General features: G+C 40.4%; 1 protein-coding gene across 2 annotated transcripts in view; it reads right to left on the bottom strand.

Annotated features, from left to right (window-relative positions):
* LOC143296886 (tyrosine-protein kinase CSK-like) overlaps window positions 1-22,172 on the bottom strand; it is a 62,009-nt gene that overhangs the window by 29,299 nt on the left and 10,538 nt on the right. For both annotated transcript variants that reach the window (XM_076608871.1, XM_076608872.1), the window contains exons 2-6: window positions 15,557-15,889; window positions 14,484-14,603; window positions 13,820-13,923; window positions 8,427-8,646; window positions 198-366 (exon numbers count right to left, since the gene is read on the bottom strand). In XM_076608871.1, the coding sequence (XP_076464986.1) occupies window positions 198-366; window positions 8,427-8,646; window positions 13,820-13,923; window positions 14,484-14,603; window positions 15,557-15,568 (625 nt within the window). In that variant the 5' untranslated portion in view covers window positions 15,569-15,889. The remainder of the gene's footprint in view (window positions 1-197; window positions 367-8,426; window positions 8,647-13,819; window positions 13,924-14,483; window positions 14,604-15,556; window positions 15,890-22,172) is intronic.

Raw genomic sequence — 22,172 nt, 5'->3', positions numbered from 1 at the left:
CCACTACTGCCCCCTACCCCCATTCCCCACTACTGCCCAAACCCCCCCACTGCCCCCCCCCACACACCACTATGATCCCTACTCCCCCCCCCCTCCCCCCCGCTCCCCAATCACAACCCATACTCCACAACCCCCGACCTCCACACACACACACACCCCGCACCCTCACCACCCACCCACCCCTACTTGCTCCTCACCTCCAAAGTCTCCCTTGCCGATGGACTCTCCGATGTGGAGGTCCTCCTTTTTGATGACCCAGCCGCTGTTCTGGAAGGCGTGCACCGACACCACGCCAAAGGCGTCGCCCTGCTTCACCAGGGGCTCCCTCAGCAGGGTGCTCAGCCCGTCATCGTACAGCTTGTAGTGCTGGGCAAACAAGTCATCGTTGCTGTCGTTATCATTGTCATCATCATTGTCCTTGTTGTCATCATCATCATCGTCGTCATCATCAGCCTGTCTCTCTTGTAGTGCTGGATAGACAATCATCATAATCATCATCACTACAGACATCATCGTCTTCATCGTCATCATCATCATCATTGTCATCAGCTTGTCCCTGTCTCTCTTGTAGTGCTGGGCTGACAATCATCATTGTCATTGCCGTCATCAGCATGTCATTATCCAGCTTGTAGTGCTGGGGAAAACTGTCATTGTCATTGTCGTCATCATTATCAAAGTCATCATCATCAGCTTGTCCTGGTCTCTCTTGAAGAGCTGGGGAAAACAGTCATCATCACTGACATCATCATCTTTGTCACAATTGTCATCATCATCATTATCACTGTCATAATCATTATCATCATCATTAGCCCATCCTTGTCTAGCTTGTAGTGGTCACTGTTATTGTCGTCATTATTGCCAATGTCGTCATTATTGCCAATGTCGTCATCATCGTCATCAGCCAGTCATTGTCCAGCTTGTAATGCTTGGGAAAAAGTCATCGTCACTGTTGTCATTATTGTCATTGTCATCATCAATGTTGTCACCATCGTCATATCATCATTGTCGTCATCATCATCATCATCAGCCAATCCTTGCCTAGCTGGTAGTGCTAGGTAGACATTCATTATCATTGTCATCATCATCATCACTCTTATCATCATCATCAGCAGCAGCAGCAGCAGTAGCAGCAGCAGCAGCATGTCTTTGTCTCTCTTGCAGTGCTCGGTAAACAATCATCACCACTTTCACCATCATCATCGTCATCAGCCAATCCTTGTCAAGCTTGTAAGGTGGGAAAAGAGTCATCTTCATTGTCATTATTATTATCATCATCGTCATCATCAGCCCGTCCTTGTCCAGCTTGTAGTGCTGGGGAAACAATCATCGTCATCATCTTCATTATCATCATTATCATCATCAGCCCATCTTGGTCCCACTTGTAGTACTAGGGAAACAATCATCATCATCATCATCATCGTCGTCTTCATCATCGTCATTGTTATCATCATCATCATCAGCCTGTCCTGGCCCTGCTTGTAGTACTGGGGAAAGTCATCATCATCATCATCATCGTCACTGTCGTCATCATCATCATCATCAACCCATGCTGGTCCTGCTTGTAGTACTGGGGAAACAGTCATCATAATCGTCATCATCATCATCATCATTGTCATCATCATCATCAGCCTGTCCTGGTCCTGCTTGTAGTACTAGGGAAACAGTCATCATCATCACCATCGTAGTGCTGAGAAAAAGTCATTGTGACCATCATCATAATTAATAATAATAATATTTCATTTTTATATAGCGCTATCATACAAGCATAAGCAAGCTATAAGCGCTTTACAATCCAATACCTAAAGTGAAACAAGAAAGCATATAAAAAGTAGCAGAAGCATAAAACAGAATCATTAATATTATAAAAACACAATGCATTAAACTCACAAAGTAACATGCTATCAATACTACAACTGTTACAATCCAACACTCAACTAACACACACGCACAGACACACACATGATTAAATGGCTGAGATGACAGCAATTTTCACTTAAAATACATACATGTAAAAAGGAATATAATTGTAATCTGGATGCCACAGATTCTGTAACAATTGTAAAATAAAATTTTGGGTAGAAAAGGTAAAAGGGATAAGAATCGGGTCATTCTCCCTTTCGAACCACACCACCACCATCCATCTACCAACCCCCATTCTCTCTGCTCTCCCATCACACACACTCACATTGCCATGGGCCTGGGACAACAGCACTATTTGAGTTATGACAAGTACTTTTTAAAGAGATAAGTTTTAAGATTTGCTTTAAAGGTAGATAGATGAGTTGTTTAACTGAGAGCAATAGGCAGAGAATTCCAAGCTGTTGGGCCGAAGACGGAAAATGACCTCTTTCCACAGGAGTTCAAGATGTATCGGGGAACAGTTAGCTGGGAGGAATCAAGAGATCTCAATGTTCTGTTTGGCAAGTATGGGTTAACAAGCTCAGAAAAATATGAGTGTGTGGTATCACAATTCAGGCACTGAAAGCATAGGCAGGAAACTTGACATTCAATTCTGGCTTGAACAGGCAACCAATGAAGTGTCCGCAGGAGAGCAGTAGCGCTCTCTCTCCTCGACTTTTTAAGGACAAGTCGAGATGCACTATTCTGTATTTTCTGGAGCTTGTAGAGTTTATCATTGGGAAGGCCAGCTAAGAGAGAATTACAATAATCTAGGCGGGATAAAATAAAGGCAACAGCAAGTTTGTTGGCAGCATCAACAGACAGGACGGGGCGGATTTTACTAATCTTACGAAGCTGAAAGTAATGTGGTTAACACGAGTTTCCATCGTGAGGGATGAATCGAGGTAAAAACCAAGATTGCAGACAGAACTAGAAAAAGAAATTTCTATACCAGAACAAATGATAGACGTTGTATTTATCTGCTTGAGCTTATTTTTATTACCAGTCAACATGAGTTCTGTTTTGTCATCATTCATTTTTAGTTTGTTTTGTTTCATCCACTTTGCTACATTTTCTATACCAGTTTTAAATTTAGAAGCTAAACATGGAATTTCAGAGGGAATAGTAGAATCATGCAGTTGAGAATTGTCAGCAAACAGATGATAGTGAGGTACAGACTGTTGGATGATCAAACTTAGACGTTGTGTGTACAATGTAAAGAGTACAGGTCCCAGGACGGAACCTTGTGGTACCCCATATCTGAGCACAGACGGAACAGACTGGTTTCCATTTCCAAGGACAGAGTGTGTGTGACCTGATAAGTAGGAATGAAACCATTTCAGAACAGTACCATTGAGTATGAACACAGCACACAACCTTCTGACCATAATGTCATGGTCTATTGTGTCAAATGCTGCTGAAAGGTCCAGCAGTGCCAGAATGGATACGTTGCCTGCATCAGATGCTAGCAACAGGTCATTGACCACAAGTAATAAGGCCGTTTCTGTGCTGTGTCCCTTTCTGCATGCTGACTGAAATGGCTCCAGGAGACCGTGGATCTCAAGGTGTTTTATAAGCTGGCAAAGCACAATACGTTCTAAAACTTTAGACAGAAATGGGAGGTTTGATACTGGTCTATAGTTTTTCAGGTTTTCAGGATCAAGACTAGCTTTCTTCAAAAAGGGACACACAAAGGCATGCTTAAAGGATTCTGGGACAACACCTCATCATCAATCTGTCCTTGTCCCACTTGCAGTGTTCGGAAAACAGCCATTGTCACCATCATCATTATTGTCATCATCATCAACATTGTCAACCTGTCCTTGTCCTACTTGTAGTGCTGGGAAACAGTCATCATCATCATGATGCTCATCATCATTATAAGATAATAATGCCTGCTAGAAGTCTGGTAATCATCATCATCATCATCATCATCATCATCCCCATCAGCCCTGGGGTATCAAATATTTGTTCTCAGCTAGTCTTTATCACAAAACATAATATGCTCGTCCATCCTTCATTTTGTATTGTTTTGTTTTGTTTTCAGCTAGTCATTATCACAAAACATAATCTGCTAATCCATCATTTGTTTCGTATTGTTTTGTTTTGTTTTCAGCAAGTCATTATCACAAAACATAATCTGCTAATCCATCCTTCGTTTCGTATTGTTTTGTTTTCAGCTAGTCATTATCACAAAACATAATCTGCTAGTCCATCCTTTGTTTCGTACTGTTTTGTTTTGTTTTCAGCTAGTCATTATCACAAAACATAATCTGCTAATCCATCATTTGTTTCATATTGTTTTGTTTTGTTTTCAGCTAGTCATTATCACAAAACATAATCTGCTAATCCATCATTTGTTTCATATTGTTTTGTTTTGTTTTCAGCTAGTCATTATCACAAAACATAATCTGCTAGTCCATCCTTCGTTTTGTATTGTTTTGTTTTGTTCTCAGCTAGTCTTTATCACAAAACATAATCTGCTAATCCATCCTTTGTTTCGCTTTCTTTTGTTTTCAGCAAGTCATTATCACAAAACATAATTTGCTCCATCCTTCGTTTTGTACTGTTTTGTTCTCAGCTTGTTATCATGAAAGCATTGAATTTTTTAAGCGCGTTGGGCTACGCTGCTGGTCAGGCATCTGCAGATGTGGTGTAGCGTGTATGGCTTTGTCCAAACGCAGTGATACTGATACTGATATCATGAAACATTATCTGCTTCCCTGACCACGTTTCGCATCCTGACCCAAATCCACACTTTCCTCCTCCACCACCGTCGTTTTTTCCTCCACACACTCTAGTGTCAGCAGGAAATAAAACCACCACCATGGGGAGAACTGAAGGTGGTGGTTTGGGGGGAGGGGGGTAGAGGGGGGGGGAGAGCGCGTGAGGTGGGGGGTGAGGGGATGAGTAGGCAAGGGGTGGGTGGGGGTGGGGGTGGGGAAGGAAAAATTACATGGGAGGCAGGAAGAAGTGCGGGGAAGGGAGGGGGGAAAGGGGGGGGGGGGGGGGGGCAGAGGTGGAAGGTGTTGGTGGAAAAGAAAAAGTAATGAAAAAAAAAACCCAAAAAAACCAAACAACACCAACCAAACAACTGTGTTACGGCCACCATGATGAAGCGTGTGGAGTTTGGTGAACGCAACGACAAAGGTTTCTCGCATGAGCCTTTTTGTATTGTGTTGCATTGTATTGTGCTGTATGCGTTGTATTGGATTTCATTGTACTGTATTGCATTGTATTGTATTGCACTGCACTGTATCTCCCCTTCACAAAAACCCTCTGCCCCTACACACAATCCCCTGCCTTCACCAGCTCGTCCTGAATAGGACTCATCGTTGACGGTGAGAGCTTCACTTTGTTACCCATTACCTATACCTTGACTTCTGCCGACGTCGCTGAGGCACCAGTAGTTCACAACACATCACATCACATGACATCACACACACGCACACATGCACACACAGATGATAACCCCTGTCAAGTGTTTGTAGGAACAATCAGGAAATTTGCTAGGAACATTTGGAATTTAGTAGGAACGCTCAGACTCCGAGCCACATCAGCGAACGGGCACAGACGCTGTTTGACCGAGACGCGATTTGATTCAGCCACGTTCTCTCTTATTCAGGCAAAAATGACGCTGATTGGTCCACTCAATGCTGTTTCAATGAAAACATGCATACAATTAGCTGAGCATCATCACGTGAGAACAAGAAGGTTAGTAGTGACAGCCCTAGTCTTGTGATCGATAGGTCTGAAGCATCTGGGTGATGTTATGACAGGAAAGCATGTGACCATGTTTTGTCATTGAAATGTTGGAACGTATATATTATATATATATCTTTGTATATATGTGTGTGGGGTTGGGGGTGGGAGATATGGGCGTGTGTGTGTGTGCTTGTACAAGCGTTCATCTGTGTGTGTGTGTGTGTGTGTGTGTGTGCGTTTTTTTGTTTTTTGTTGTGTTTTGTGTGTGTGTGTGTGTGTGTGTGCCATGGAAGCTGCGATACATAGACTAGAAATGAGTGTGTGGAGGAGGGGGGTAGAGGAGGTGCAGGGTAGTGTGTGTGTGTGTGTGTGTGTGTGTGTGTATGTGTGTTGGAGCTCATGTACGTTTATATGTATTTGACATATTTATATGTATATGCTTTCATATCTGTGAAACTGCGTGTTTGGTGCACATCTGTTATGCAATTTGTGGGTGTATGTGTGAATGTGTGTCTTCATGTTTTACATTTATTTGCTTATTTATCATCATTGTTGTCTTATTTATTTATTTATCATTATTATTATTGTATTATTATTTTCATTACTACTATTTTTTTTTATTTTTTTTTATATATATATCATAATCATTATTTATTTACTTATCTTTTTCTTTTTTCTTTTGTTTTCTCAAGGCCTGACTAAGCGCGTTGGGTTACACAGCTGGTCAGGCATCTGCTTGGCAGATGTGGTGTAGCATATATGGATTTGTCCAAACGCAGTGACGCCTCCTTGAGCTACTGAAACTGAAACTGAAACTGTCATTGAAAATGAACTTGTCGTAACAATTTTCATGATGGCATATCATTGAAACAAATTGCAATCGAGCGAAACAAAATACAGCCAAATTGTAACAGTTGGCACCTCTGCACACACACACACGCGCGCGCGCGCGCACACACACACACACACACATACTATCCCCCTACCGTACCTTCACCAGCTAGTCCAGTTCTTGAAGTGGAACTCCACATCTACAGTAAGTGCGTTGTTGCTTCACTCTGTTACCTGTTAACTATACCTACACATCTTTCTGTTGTTGTTGAGGCACCAGTAGTCCACAGCACATCACATGACATGACACACATAGACACACACACACACATGCACAAACACACACACACACAAAGACACACATACAAAGACACACACACTCTCACACACACACATGCACAAACACACACACACATACACACACACACCACACCCTACCTTCACCAAACTGTCCCGCTTGAAATATGACTCCTCATTGACAGTGAAGTTACTGTTGCTTCACTCTCTACACACACACACACACCACCACACACACAACCACCCCCGCTCCTACACAAACACACACACATGCACACACTACCTTCACCAGTTTGCCCAGGTTGCAGAAGTAGGACATCCCATCACCAATGAGGGCAATGTTGTTTCACTCTCTCTCCACACGCATTTTACAACACACACCCCTCCCACCCCCCAACCTTCTGACACATTTCACAACACACACCCCTCCCACCCCCCAACCTTCTGACACATTTCACAACACACACCCCTCCCACCCCCCAACCTTCTGACACATTTCACAACACACGCCCCTCCCACCCCCCAAGCTTCTGACACATTTTACAACACACGCCCCTCCCACCCCCCAACCTTCTGACACATTTCACAACACACGCCCCTCCCACCCCCCAACCTTCTGACACATTATAAAACACACCCATCCACACATCCTCCTGCCCCTCCCCTCTCCCACTCCCCCCTGCACCCCCCATGCCCCCCCCACCCCCCCTGAAAAAACAAAAACAAAAAACCACCTTAACTTCACCAGGTCATCCAGGTTCGTAATCATCTGTGATATTGTTGGTTCACTCTGTTACCTTTTAACTATTGCCTTCTCTCTTGACTTTTGCTGATGTTGTTGAGGCACTAGTAGTTCGCAACACATCACTTGACATCACACACACACACACAGACATACACACACACACACACCCCAGGTTCCTGAAGCAGGACTCCTCACTGACAGTGGAGGCGTTGTTGCTCCACTCTCTCTCTCTACACACACACACACACACACATATACCCCACCGCCACCCCCCTACCCTACCTTCACAAGCTCGTCCAGGTTCCTGAAACTTGATTCAGTCTCTCTACGCACACTTCAAAAGACAAACAAACCGCACCACACCACACACACACCCGGCCCTCCCCCCCCCCCCCCTTTCCCCACCTCCAACCCCCTCACTCTACCTTCACAAGCTCATCCACGTTCCTGAAGTAGGACTCCTCATCGACGGTGCGGGCGTTGTTGCTTCACTCTCTCTACATGCATTTTACACACACACACACTCACTCACACACACAACCACACTTCCTCCCCCCCCCCCCCACTCACCCCCCCTCCCCAACACACACACACCCCCTACCTTCACCACCTCATCCAGGTTCTTGAAGTAGGACTCCTCATCGAGGGCGCGGGTGTTGTTGCTTCACTCTCTCTACATGCATTTTACACACACACACACACACAACCACAGTTCCTCCCCCCCCCCCCCTTCTCCCCCCACTCACCCCCCCCCCCCCTCCCCCGCACACACCCTACCTTCACCAGCTCATCCAGTTTCCGGAAGTAGTACTCCTCGTCAACGGTGAGGGCGTTGTTGCTTCACTCTCTCTACATGCATTTTACACACATGCACACACAACCACACTTCCTTCCCCCCCCGACCCCCCTTCTCCCCACACTCACACCACCACCACCCCATGAACCCTACCTTCACCAGGTCATCCAGGTTCTTGAAGTAGGAGTCCTCGTCAACGGTGAGGGCGTTGTTGCGGTAGAGGATGTGGTAGTGGTCCACGCGGCCCTGGCTGACCACGCACAGCGTGTAGTCCCCCGGGTGCTGCACGCTCTCCCGGATCAGGAACAGACCCTCCCTCCTGGGCTGCAGCAGTCGCTCGGCATCCAACCGGCTGATCTTCCCGTGAAACCACCTGGGATCCGGGTCCAAGCCGGTTCATTCAGACGTAATGAATAAAGGGATGGGTTAGGTCCAAACCAGTTCATTCAGACGTAATGAATAAAGGGATGGGTTAGGTCCAAACCAGTTCATTCAGACGTAATGAATAAAGGGATGGGTTAGGTCGAAACCGGTTCATTCAGACGTAATGAATAAAGGGATGGGTTAGGTCCAAACCGGTTCATTCAGACGTAATGAATAAAGGGATGGGTTAGGTCCAAACCGTTTCATTCAGATGTAATGAATAAACTGATGGGTTAGGTCCAAACCGTTTCATTCAGACGTAATGAATAAACTGATGGGTTAGGTCCAAACCCATTCATTCAGACATAATGAATAAACTGATGGGTTACGTCCAAACTGTTTCATTCAGACGTAATGAATAAACTGATGGGTTAGGTCCAAACTGTTTCATTCAGACGTAATGAATAAACTGATGGGTTAAGTCCAAACCGGTTCATTCAGACGTAATGAATAAACTGATGGGTTAGGTCCAAACCGGTTCATTCAAAGGTAATGAATAAAGTGATGGGTTAGGTCCAAACCGGTTCATTCAGACATTATGAATGAGCTGATGGGTTAGGTCCAAACCGGTTCATTCAGACATAATGAATAAACTGATGGGTTAGGTCCAAAACGGTTCATTCAGACATAATGAATAAACTGATGGGTTAGGTCCAAACCGGTTCATTCAGACATAATGAATAAAGTGATGGGTTAGGTCCAAACTGGTTCATTCAGATGTAATGAATAAAATGATGGGTTAGGTCAAACCATTCATTCAGACATAATGAATAAACTGATGGGTTAGGTCCAAACCATTCATTCAGACATAATGAATAAAGTGATGGGTTAGGTCCAAACCGTTCATTCAGACATAATGAATAAAGTGATGGGTTAGGTTCAAACCGTTCATTCAGACATAATGAATAAACTGATAGGTTAGGTCCAAACTGTTTCATTCAGACGTAATGAATAAACTGATGGGTTAAGTCCAAACAGGTTCATTCAGACGTAATGAATAAACTGATGGGTTAGGTCCAAACCGGTTCATTCAGACGTAATAAATGAACTGATGGGTTAGGTCCAAACCGGTTCATTCAGACGTAATGAATAAACTGATGGGTTAGGTTCAAACCGTTTCATTCAGACATAATGAATAAACTGATGGGTTAGGTCCAAACCGGTTCATTCAGACATAATGAATAAAGTGATGGGTTAGGTCCAAACTGGTTCATTCAGATGTAATGAATAAAATGATGGGTTAGGTCAAACCATTCATTCAGACATAATGAATAAACTGATGGGTTAGGTCCAAACCATTCATTCAGACATAATGAATAAAGTGATGGGTTAGGTCCAAACCGTTCATTCAGACATAATGAATAAAGTGATGGGTTAGGTCCAAACCGTTCATTCAGACATAATGAATAAAGTGATGGGTTAGGTTCAAACCGTTCATTCAGACATAATGAATAAACTGATAGGTTAGGTCCAAACTGTTTCATTCAGACGTAATGAATAAACTGATGGGTTAAGTCCAAACAGGTTCATTCATACGTAATGAATAAACTGATGGGTTAGGTCCAAACCGGTTCATTCAGAGGTAATGAATAAAGTGATGGGTTAGGTCCAAACCGGTTCATTCAGACATTATGAATGAGCTGATGGGTTAGGTCCAAACCGGTTCATTCAGAGGTAATGAATAAACTGATGGGTTAGGTCAAACCATTCATTCAGACATAATTAACAGATGGGTTAGGTCCAAACCCATTCATTCAGACATAATGAATAAAGTGATGGGTTAGGTCCAAACTGGTTCACCCAGATGTAATGAATAAACTGATGGGTTAGGTCAAACCATTCATTCAGCCATAATGAATAAACTGATGGGTTAGGTCCAAACCATTCATTCAGACATAATGAATAAACTGATGGGTTAGGTCCAAACCGTTCATTCAGACATAATGAATAAAGTGATGGGTTAGGTTCAAACCGTTCATTCAGACATAATGAATAAACTGATAGGTTAGGTCCAAACTGTTTCATTCAGATGTAATGAAAAAACTGATGGGTTAAGTCCAAACCGGTTCATTCAGACGTAATGAATAAACTGATGGGTTAGGTCAAACCATTCATTCAGACATAATTAACAGATGGGTTAGGTCCAAACCCATTCATTCAGACATAATGAATAAACTGATGGGTTAGGTCCAAACCCATTCATTCAGACATAATGAATAAACTGATGGGTTACGTCCAAACTGTTTCATTCAGACGTAATGAATAAACTGATGGGTTAGGTCCAAACTGTTTCATTCAGACGTAATGAATAAACTGATGGGTTAAGTCCAAACCGGTTCATTCAGACGTAATGAATAAACTGATGGGTTGGGTCCAAACCGGTTCATTCAGAGGTAATGAATAAAGTGATGGGTTAGGTCCAAACCGGTTCATTCAGACATTATGAATGAGCTGATGGGTTAGGTCCAAACCGGTTCATTCAGACATAATGAATAAACTGATGGGTTAGGTCCAAACCGGTTCATTCAGACATAATGAATAAAGTGATGGGTTAGGTCCAAACTGGTTCATACAGATGTAATGAATAAACTGATGGGTTAGGTCAAACCATTCATTCAGACATAATGAATAAACTGATGGGTTAGGTCCAAACCATTCATTCAGACATAATGAATAAAGTGATGGGTTAGGTCCAAACCGTTCATTCAGACATAATGAATAAAGTGATGGGTTAGGTTCAAACCGTTCATTCAGACATAATGAATAAACTGATAGGTTAGGTCCAAACCGGTTCATTCAGACGTAATGAATAAACTGATGGGTTAGGTCCAAACCGGTTCATTCAGAGGTAATGAATAAAGTGATGGGTTAGGTCCAAACCGGTTCATTCAGACATTATGAATGAGCTGATGGGTTAGGTCCAAACTGGTTCATTCAAACATAATGAATAAACTGATGGGTTAGGTCCAAACCGGTTCATTCAGACATAATGAATAAACTGATGGGTTAGGTCCAAACCAGTTCATTCAGACATAATGAATAAAGTGATGGGTTAGGTCCAAACTGGTTCATTCAGACATAATGAATAAACTGATGGGTAAGGTCAAACCATTCATTCAGACATAATGAATAAACTGATGGGTTAGGTTCAAACCGTTCATTCAGACATAATGAATAAAGTGATGGGTTAGGTTCAAACCGTTCATTCAGACATAATGAATAAACTGATAGGTTAGGTCCAAACTGTTTCATTCAGACGTAATGAATAAACTGATGGGTTAAGTCCAAAACGGTTCATTCAGACGTAATGAATAAACTGATGGGTTAGGTCCAAACCGGTTCATTCAGAGGTAATGAATAAAGTGATGGGTTAGGTCCAAACCGGTTCATTCAGACATTATGAATGAGCTGATGGGTTAGGTCCAAACCGGTTCATTCAGACATAATGAATAAACTGATGGGTTAGGTCCAAACCGGTTCATTCAGACATAATGAAAAAACTGATGCGTTAGGTTCAAACCATTCATTCAGACATAATGAATAAACTGATGGGTTAGGTCAAACTATTCATTCAGACATGGTCAATAAACTGATGGGTTAGGTCCAAACCATTTCATTCAGACAGAATAAACTGATGGGGGGGATGGAAGGGTTGTCACATGTGGGGGGAAGGGGGATTGTGGGGGAGTGGGGGGGGGGGCACATGCATGCATGTCTGTATGTGTTGTGTGTGAGCGTGTGCATGTGTGTGTGTGTTCCAGTTTGTGTCTGACTGACTGACTATTCAATATTGTAAAGTGCTTTCAACTGCTTAGATGTATTATTGTCATTACTGTCATCATAATTGTCATTGTCACAAGTAGCAGTTGTAGTAGCAGTAGGTGTTATCTAGATATAATTATTGATATTATCCTTATTATATCATTATTATTGTTACCACTGGGTTTTTTTTATTTATCTATTTCATTTCCTTATTCTTATTCTCATCATTATCTGTATAAATGTCATCATCATCATTATCATTCTTATTGTTATCGTCATGAAGTGATCAGTCATGAAGGCAATCAACAGGAAAACTTTGACAACAGAAACAATTAACATCAAAAACACAAAGCACAACACATACATATATAATAGGCTTTTTTTGCGAGTGCGTGTGAAACATTTTGAAGGAAACGATGACGTGTCCAACATCCTTTACTTAAAAAAACACAGTAAGGAAATGCAGCTCCCGTTGTGGAAAGAGCAGCCGCAGTGTCCTAACAGAACTCCACAACGGCAACAAGAGAACAGCTTCCGGCCCTCACAGCGAACGCCAACACATCGCTTTATCTCCCCATCTTCCTCTCGACAACACCACCACAAAGATGACCCCTGCATCCTGCATACCCTGACCCAACCATTCACACACACATACACACACACACACACACACACATACACACACACACACACACACAAAGAAAAAGAAAAAGAAAAAAAAGAAAAAAAAAAAGGCTTCCCAGATCTAACACATTACAAATGATTTAACAAACAACTACTTGTACAACTAGTACCACTACTACTAGAAACAACAGTGATTATAATATAGCAAGCAAATAATAATAAGGATTTGAATAACAACAACAACAATATTATTATTATCATTATCATTATTAATAACAATAATAATAACAACAATAATAATTAAAAGAAGACAGCACTGAATCTTGTGCTCAGACAAATCAGAGCACTTACAGTCAAACCAGCCATTCACAGGCTCTGATTCAGACCGACGAAAGGCAAATTTTACACACATCAAAAAACACACGTAATGCGTAATGCGTGTAGGAAGCCAGAGAAAATGTAGACAAAAGGGGCGGGGGGGGGGGGGGGGGGGGGGGGAGTTGCTATTTCAACAAATGGCAGGTTTCAAGACCAGACTTCAAAGAGCTGAGTGCAGAGATCTGACAAAGCAAAAGTGGTATACACCTCCTTCCAAGAGTAAGGTCCAGAGGCAGAGAAAGAGCAAGAAAATGCCTGTGGAAAAAATCAATACAAAACGACAAACAACAACAACAACAACAACAAAAACCCTGAAACCAAACCAAACGAAACAAACATAAATCTAGCACTCCACTCACGGCATAGCGTGCAGAGTGACCACTTTCCGAGGCTTGACATAGTTGGCTGGAATGATTCCGCACTTCCCGCCACTGGCATGACTCGCAACATACCAATTTGGGTCCTGTTGGAGGTTAAACAATGAATAATAATTTTATATATATATATATATATATATATATGTGTGTGTATATATATATATATATATATATATATATATATATATATATATATATCACTTTATCAGCACCTTGAAGGCTTAAAAATATGCTTAAACATTCCACTCTAAATCTGTGTCAACGGGAAATTTGATAATTTTACTGAAACCAATACATTTTTGACTGATATCAATGAATTTGTTATCAGTCACAACAAACACTCCCTCAGTTCAAATCTCAGCTAAAGATTCATCCATTCAATAAGACATTTTGTGTGGTTGGTTTTTTCCTTTCTCCACAGTAAATTTGATCTGTTTTTTGTTGGGTTTTTTTTTATGTTCATGGGTGCATGTTTGTGTATGGTTGAGTGTGGTTAGTTATGTGGTGTGTATGTAAATGGTTGATTGTCAGTGCAGCATAGAGTCTGAATTAACTCAGAGAAATGCACTGTATAAATCATATTCATTACCAATATTATCATTACTATTATTATTATCATCATCATCGTTATGTTGACAGGACATACCGACGTGGCTTTTTGGATCATCAGCAAGTCGCCCTTCCGGAAGGCCAGGTCTTTGCCCGTCTTGCTCTCAAAGTTGTACAGCGCTATCACCTCCGTCCCATACTGCCACTGCTCCGACGGCTGGTGACAAATAACCAAAACATTAATAATGATGATGATAATGATACTGTCCATAATGTTGATAATGACAATGATGACAATAATGGTAATAATGACAATGAATCGAATGAATGCTGATCATACTGATACTACTACCAATAACAATGATAATGCTTATAATTATAATAATAGTAATTATAATGATTATGATAATGATGACAATAATGGTAGTAATAGTAATAACAATAACAACAAAAGAACAATAATAACACCACCATGAAAACAATAATACTACTATTACTTCAACTACTACAACTAACTACAACAAGATTACTATTACTACTTCTACTATTACTACGAAAAAGAAGAGGAATGGGTTGTTGGTTTTTTTCCTAAGAACTGGTGATATCTGGAGGCTTTGAACAACAAAGGAACAAAATGTTGATGTAATTTCATGTATCATTTACATAGCCTACAACCATTTTTTGTGTTCATTAATTTATAAAGTGTCTGTCTGTCTCTCTCTCTCTCACACACACACACACGCAATGACACATTTATCCCTGCCATACTGATCACTCTGATCGAAACCGGCTTCCTACCTGTGTGTGTGTGTGTGTGTGTGTGTGTGTGTGCGTGTGCGCGCGCGCGCGTCCGCGTGTGTGCACGCGCGTCTGTGTATGTGTGTGTGCCTATGTGTGGAGGGCAGTTGCAATGTACATATGTTAAAATGTATGTATGCATTGTGTGTGCGCGCATACGTGTGTGTGTGTGTGTGTGTGTGTGTAATTTGTTGGTCATATTTTGGTGCGTGCACGTAATATCGATGTACGAATATATATCATGTAAACTAAAGTGTTTTTTGTAAAGCACCTAGAGAATATTTCTGGATAGTGTGCTACATAAGAATCCATTACCATCATCATTCCTCCCCCCCCACCCCCCACACCCCTTATTATCATTATCACCATTACCTCCACCGGCATGTTGGCAGCGGTGCTGGACCTTCAGCCTTCAAACAGCTCAGCTGTCTGTCAGGCAACACACACAGGCAGTGTCTGCGGTGTCTGCAGCGAGCCTTCCCAGACAGCAGTCAACAGCGCAGCAGTCTGAGGAACACCACCACCCTGAGTCTCTGCTGTCAGACCCGCACGCACTTTCCTGACGATCTGCTTCCCTTCGTAGGCCTCCCCAAACAGCAGTCAACAGCGCAGCAGTCTGAGGAACACCACCACCCTGAGTCTCTGCTGTCAGACCCGCACGCACTTTCCTGACGATCTGCTTCCCTTCGTAGGCCCTGCCCAAGTCTGGAACATTGCAGTGCGTTCATGCAGTGCACAGGGCAGAATAATAATAGGAATGATACAAATAATAGCCAAAATCACTGATTATAATAATACTAAAAGCACAATAAGAACAGAGGTATAATAGGAATAAAAAAAATAATATTAATAAAAATAACAGCAACATTACTAATGATAATAATAATAAAAGAAGAAAAAGAACAGAGGAAGATGGAGGAGGAGGAGGAGGAGGAGGAGGAGGAGAAGAAGAAGAAGAAGAAGAAGACTGTGTCGAGAAGAAGAAGAAGTAGAAGAAGACAAAGAAGAAGAAGACTGTGTCGAGAAGAAGAAGAAGTAGAAGAAGACAAAGAAGAAGAAGACTGTGTCAAGAAGAAGACAAAGAAGAACAACATTTCAAGAAGAAGAAGAAAACACACCACACACACACACACACACACACACACACACACACACACAAACACACACACACACTTCTTGAAAACTAAACTATTAAAAAAAGTAATTTGAATTTTTCTTTTGTTACAAATGAAAGCAAAAATATTAGGAAAGAATCCATGGAAAGAAAAAGCAAAACAAAAAAACAACAAAAAAACCCACTCTAAATATTGGAAAGAACCTGTGGAATAAACAATTTCATGAAATAAGGGAGTGAATGACATCTGAGTGATGCAACTGATTTCACAAGACAGTGCGATTCTTTTTTTTTCTTCTTTTTTTGTGTGTGGGGTGGGGGGGGAGAGGGGTGAAGGGTGTACTTTCAAAAATCATTTTTTAGAACAATATGCTTTTAGATGTGCAGGTGATGTGTTGCACGCACATGGGGCAACAGACTAGTGGTAATGCAGCAAACTAGGCAGCGAGTGTCCAAAGAATTCGAGCGCGATATAATGGACTTGCATTTTTACTCCCACTACCACTCCACCCTTGACAGGCGGTCAAGTGTGTCACAGTCAATCAGATGAGATGATAAACTGAGTTTCCACACACGTTAAAGAACCCACAGCAGCAAAGATATACGGACTGGGATTTTTACTTCCCAGTCCACAAAAACCTTGAGTTATGATAGTCTGGGGTCTGCCAATCATTTGGATGAGATAACAAACTGAGGTTCCGTGTGTAGTATGAACTAAACACAGGTGAAAAAAACACACAAAAAAACAACTAAACACAGGTGAAAAAAAAAAAGAAAAAGAAAAGACCCACGGCATGAGTTTCCATGGTAAGATTCTGTAGAAAAATCTTTGATAGTAAAACAAAATATACACAAGGAAACAGGAAAAGGGGGAAAAGAAAAAAACCCTGAAAATGTAAGGGTCATTCTGCGATGTGGCAACATGCTCTCCCCTGCTAAAAGGACCCTGAACTTCACATGGAGAAACCAGTGTTGTCACAGTTTCAGTTTCAGTAGCTCAAGGAGGCGTCACTGCATTCAGACAAATCCATATACGCTACACCACATCTGCCAAGCAGATGCCTGACCAGCAGCGTAACCCAACGCGCTTAGTCAGGCCTTGAGAGAGAAAAAAAAAAGTGAATAAATAATAGATAAGCTGACATAAATAAATAAATAAATAAATTATAATTATAATATAAAAAAAGCTAGTAGTAATGATAATAATAATAAAATAATAATAATAATAAATAAATAAATAAGACAACAATGATGATAAATAGCAAATAAATGTAAAGCATGAAGACACACATTCACACATACACCCACACATGCATAACAGATATGCACCAAACATGCAGTTTCACAGATATGAAAGCACATTCAAATACATTGTCACAAAGTAGTATAACAGTATAATACTCCTCTTCTTCTTCCTCGTTCCTGGCTGCAACTCCCACATTCACTCGTATGTACACAGGTGGGCTTTTATGTGTACGACCGTTTTCACCCCGCCATGCAGACAGCCACACTCTGTTTTCATGGGTGTGCATGCTGGGTATGTTCTTGTTTCCATAATCCACCAAATGCTGACATAGATTACAGGATATTTAACAAGCGTATTTGATCTTCTGCTTGCGTATACACACGAACTGGGTTCAGGCACAAGCAGGTCTGCACATACCTTGACTGGCGAGATCGGAAACATCTCAACCCTTCACCCACCAGGCGCCGTTACCGAGATCTGAACCCAGGACCCTCAGGTTAATAGTCCAACGCTGTAACCATTCGGCTATTGCACCAACCACACAATACAATATAATGCAACACACAAGGGGTCTGTCTGCATGCTTTGCAACAGCTTCGGACTTCAAACTGATGGTAATGTCCTTTCCTCTCTGTCGACACTGAACAATAAGATCATTGTTTTGTTTTCTTCTGTTTTTAGTCTTTTTGTCTGAGCACTAAACAATCAATTTTTTTTTCCCTTGTAGTGTCCTTTCTTCTCTGTCTACACTGAACAATAAGATCTTTGTTTTGTGTTTTGTTCTGGGGTTGTTGGGGGTTTTTTTTTGTTTGTTTGTTTGTTTTTTTGTGTTTTTTTTTTGTCTCAGCACTAAACAGTCAAAAAATCGTTTTCTTTTCTCTTGTTTTTTGGGGGGTGTTTTTTGTTGTTGTTTTTTTTGTTGTTGTTTTTTTTTACTAAAAATCTTTTAACAATGACCAGCATCACAGACAGAAGAACAATCAACAACCAAGTCATACATTATGAACAAAGGTAACACTAACAGAGTCATCATGGAATGCATGCAAACGACAATAACACCACCAGTGCGAAGATGCTGTTCTCTTTTAACCCTTTCACCACCAAGCTCGCATTTATGCACAGGCTTGGTAGAGGACCCATGTCACTGAAAGGTGACCATTCATTGGTCTGTTATCCATGAACCTACTGCACTTAATGTTCGGTGGTAGGATATGCCATATTTTCTATACATCGCATGGTAATCCCCAGATATTCTTAGCCACAGTCTTTTCTGTGTTTATACTACAAGGGAATTTTGTACTCTAAATTGACTGGCGGTGAAAGGGTTAACACCCTCGACTGCTGCAGACGAGTTATCCTGGTAAGCGAAGGGCGGCTGCCACAGTGTGATGACACAGAGCTTACGCTTACACAAGTCAGTGGATGTCAATCACCATTCTGTGTGAAGGATTTCATCTGTCGCTTGGGATTGAATGACTTTTTTTCTTTGCTTTTTTTTCATGCAGCAAGAATAATTACACCACTGATTACTTCACACACAAAAGTGAGAGTTACAGCACTTCATACTCCTGCTGCTACATGGACTTTATATCACCACATTTAGCTAGTAGTTTATCCTTACACACACACACACACACAGAAGGAAAAAAATCACAGAGAAAAAATCAGAATAATCATTAAGCTCAAAACACTCCTTCCACTAGGCTAAAAAAAAAAAAAATAATAATAATAATTAAAAAAAAAAACACCACCACCACCAACAACAACAAAAAGAAGAAAAACAACAAGTTTTTCTATTTCATTTTTTCAGGCTTCAGGTGATTCTGGTCTTCTTCCACGTAAGTGTGTGTGTATGTGTGTGTGTGTGTGTGTGTGTGTGTGTGTGCGTGTGTGTGTCTGTGTGTGTGTGTGTTTGTGTGTGTGTGTGCATGAGAGAGAGAGATAATATGTGGGTGGGTGGAAGTGAATGTATTGTATATGAATAGAAGTTTTAATTCCATAAACCCCATGGGGACACATGAAAAGGTCACATATTTCATGTAACTGATACAAAAGCATTTGGTACTGTACCCATCATTTACAACGACCATACACACTCACACTCACCATACAGTTTATGGACCACCTCTCCTTTTCCAATCTAACCCCACCCCAGACTCCCCCCCCCCCCCCTCTCTCTCTCTCTCTCTCTCTCTGGGACATGTTTGTTATCTCATCCAAATGACTGGCACCCAGACCAACACTCAGGGTCTGGTGGGGTGGGAAGTAAAAATCCCAGTCTGTATATATATATTTGGGACTCAAAACTTGTGAACACCTACTTCCTAGACGGTGGGGTGGGGAGTAAAAAATCCCAGTCTGTATATATATATATATTTATTTGGGACTCAAAACGTGTGAACACTTACTTCCTAGACGGTGGATGGGGTGGGCAGTAAAAAATCCCAGTCTGATTTAAAGTTAACAGAATCACTTGTGTTACCTGGACATGATATAACAATAACAACTGATGCTGTTTTGTGTTTTATAATATTGTTTGCAAAGTATTACTTATATTTATGTAAAACTGAGGACAGCTTTCCACAAATATCAGTTGTTGTTTTTTAACAATTTAAAAACTCGATACAGAATTGAAGAATATAATGCATATATTAACTTTAACCATTTTCTCTGCCAGATGGCTGCCTTACAAATTATTGATCAGAAATGATTAGTAACCTGTTCATGATTAACGAAAATTAACCACCCGTATTTATTTTCTTTTTATTGATATTCATAAGAAATGATTGTGATGTTTACTTACTGTGAACATACTCCAAGAATAAGTTACTTGACAGTTTGTATTCCTTGACAGCTTGTGTAAGGTCTTAAGAAATGAATGATAATACTCCATGATGATAACTAACCTATGTATAATCCAGCTGCTTGGCTGTTTCTATCAGTCTATTTATGCTTTTTTTTTTCTTTATAAATGTCCATTAAGATGTTGTTGTTGTTGTAAAATGTCAACTTATCAAAACGGAATTTTAAAAAATGTTTAAAAAAAAAATTAAAAAAAAAAAATCCCAGTCTGAAAATTTAGGACTCAAACCTGCGAACATCTACTTCCTGGATGGTGGATGGGGTGGGGAGTAAAAATCCAGTCTGTATTATATTTAGGACTCAAGCCCGTGAACACTCACTTCCTAGACGGATGTTATTACCACTAGGCAATTAATTGTTCAGTCCCTGTTCCCTGCACCCAATCTTTTTAGGGGTAAGGGAATGATGGGGTTGGAATATTAAACTATGAATTTTGTTTTTGGACTGTTTATTTCATTATATTCTTCTTCTTCTTCTTCTTTTTCTTCTTCTTCTTTTTTTTTTTTTTAAATTTTATGTAACACTTATTCCTCTTCCTCAATTGTTTTGAGAAAATGAAGACATTGAATATGGATTAATCTTGATGTTTTAGTCTCTGTGTGTGTGTGTGTGTGTGTGTGTGTGTGTGTGTGTGTGTGTGCTGTGTCACATTTCTCTTTACACAAAATGCGTATGGTAACTTGTAACAGCAATTTCTTTCTTCTTTTTTTAATTAATTAATTAATTCATTCATTCATTCATTCATTCTTTTTTTTCTTTTTTCTTTTTTTTTTCTTTTTTTTTTTTTTAGAAAATACATATTCAAAGTACTTTATTATGAGCCACCGGAGATTAAACTGTTATTATTATTGTTGTTCCACTTCTCATAATTTTACTCAACCATACACATACACTCACACTAACCCACACAAACACACATGCACAAACACATGTATGTGTGCACGCACCTGCACACACATTTCAATTACACATATATACATATACTTTAGGAAATGAATTTGCCTTTTAAACCTCTTTATCCAACTTTCTAGAAAGACATGTTAGAAGATTAGATACTATTCACAATATCTTGTATTTGCAATAAATTTATAATATGTAAGTCTGCTTCACAGTCCAACTTCTTTGTTCAGTTTTTTCTCTTCTAAGTTTGCAGTTTACATTGTACAAAGTTCTTGTTTCATCTAAAATCACACTAGTATGTGAACAGAAATTTAACTGAATAACTGCCAGAGTCACACACACACACACACACACACACACACACACAAAGTACACAAAAAAAAACAATGTGACACAGCACATTAACACAGAAAACTCATTGAACTAAGCAAAGCATAAATCTGAACTGAAGCTCAAAACCTGTACTCCAAAATTTCACACCACAGATAACACACAGGAAATATTTTTAACTAAAAAAAAATAAAAAAAATAAATAAATAAAAAAATAAATAAAAAAAATACATAAATAAATAAATAAGAAGAAGAGAAGAAGAAGAAGAAGAAGAAGAATACAACAAAATAAAATATAAAATCAACAAGAGGAAGAAATCAAAAGGCAGTCACAGGCAGAGAAAGAGACGTACACACACACACAAACACACACACATGCACATTATATAGATAGACAGATAGACAGATTGATAGATATAGATCAATAGACAGATAAACGCAAACACTTACTGTGAACGCCCCCACAAAGTTAACCGAAATGACACTGCCTTGTCTGGTACCAGTAGATATGTATAAATTTATTTATTATATTTTAC

The sequence above is a fragment of the Babylonia areolata genome, chromosome 22, assembly GCF_041734735.1.
Source record: "Babylonia areolata isolate BAREFJ2019XMU chromosome 22, ASM4173473v1, whole genome shotgun sequence".
In the NCBI taxonomy this organism is placed as follows: domain Eukaryota; kingdom Metazoa; phylum Mollusca; class Gastropoda; order Neogastropoda; family Buccinidae; genus Babylonia; species Babylonia areolata.
This window is presented reverse-complemented; position numbering and strand designations above follow the sequence as displayed.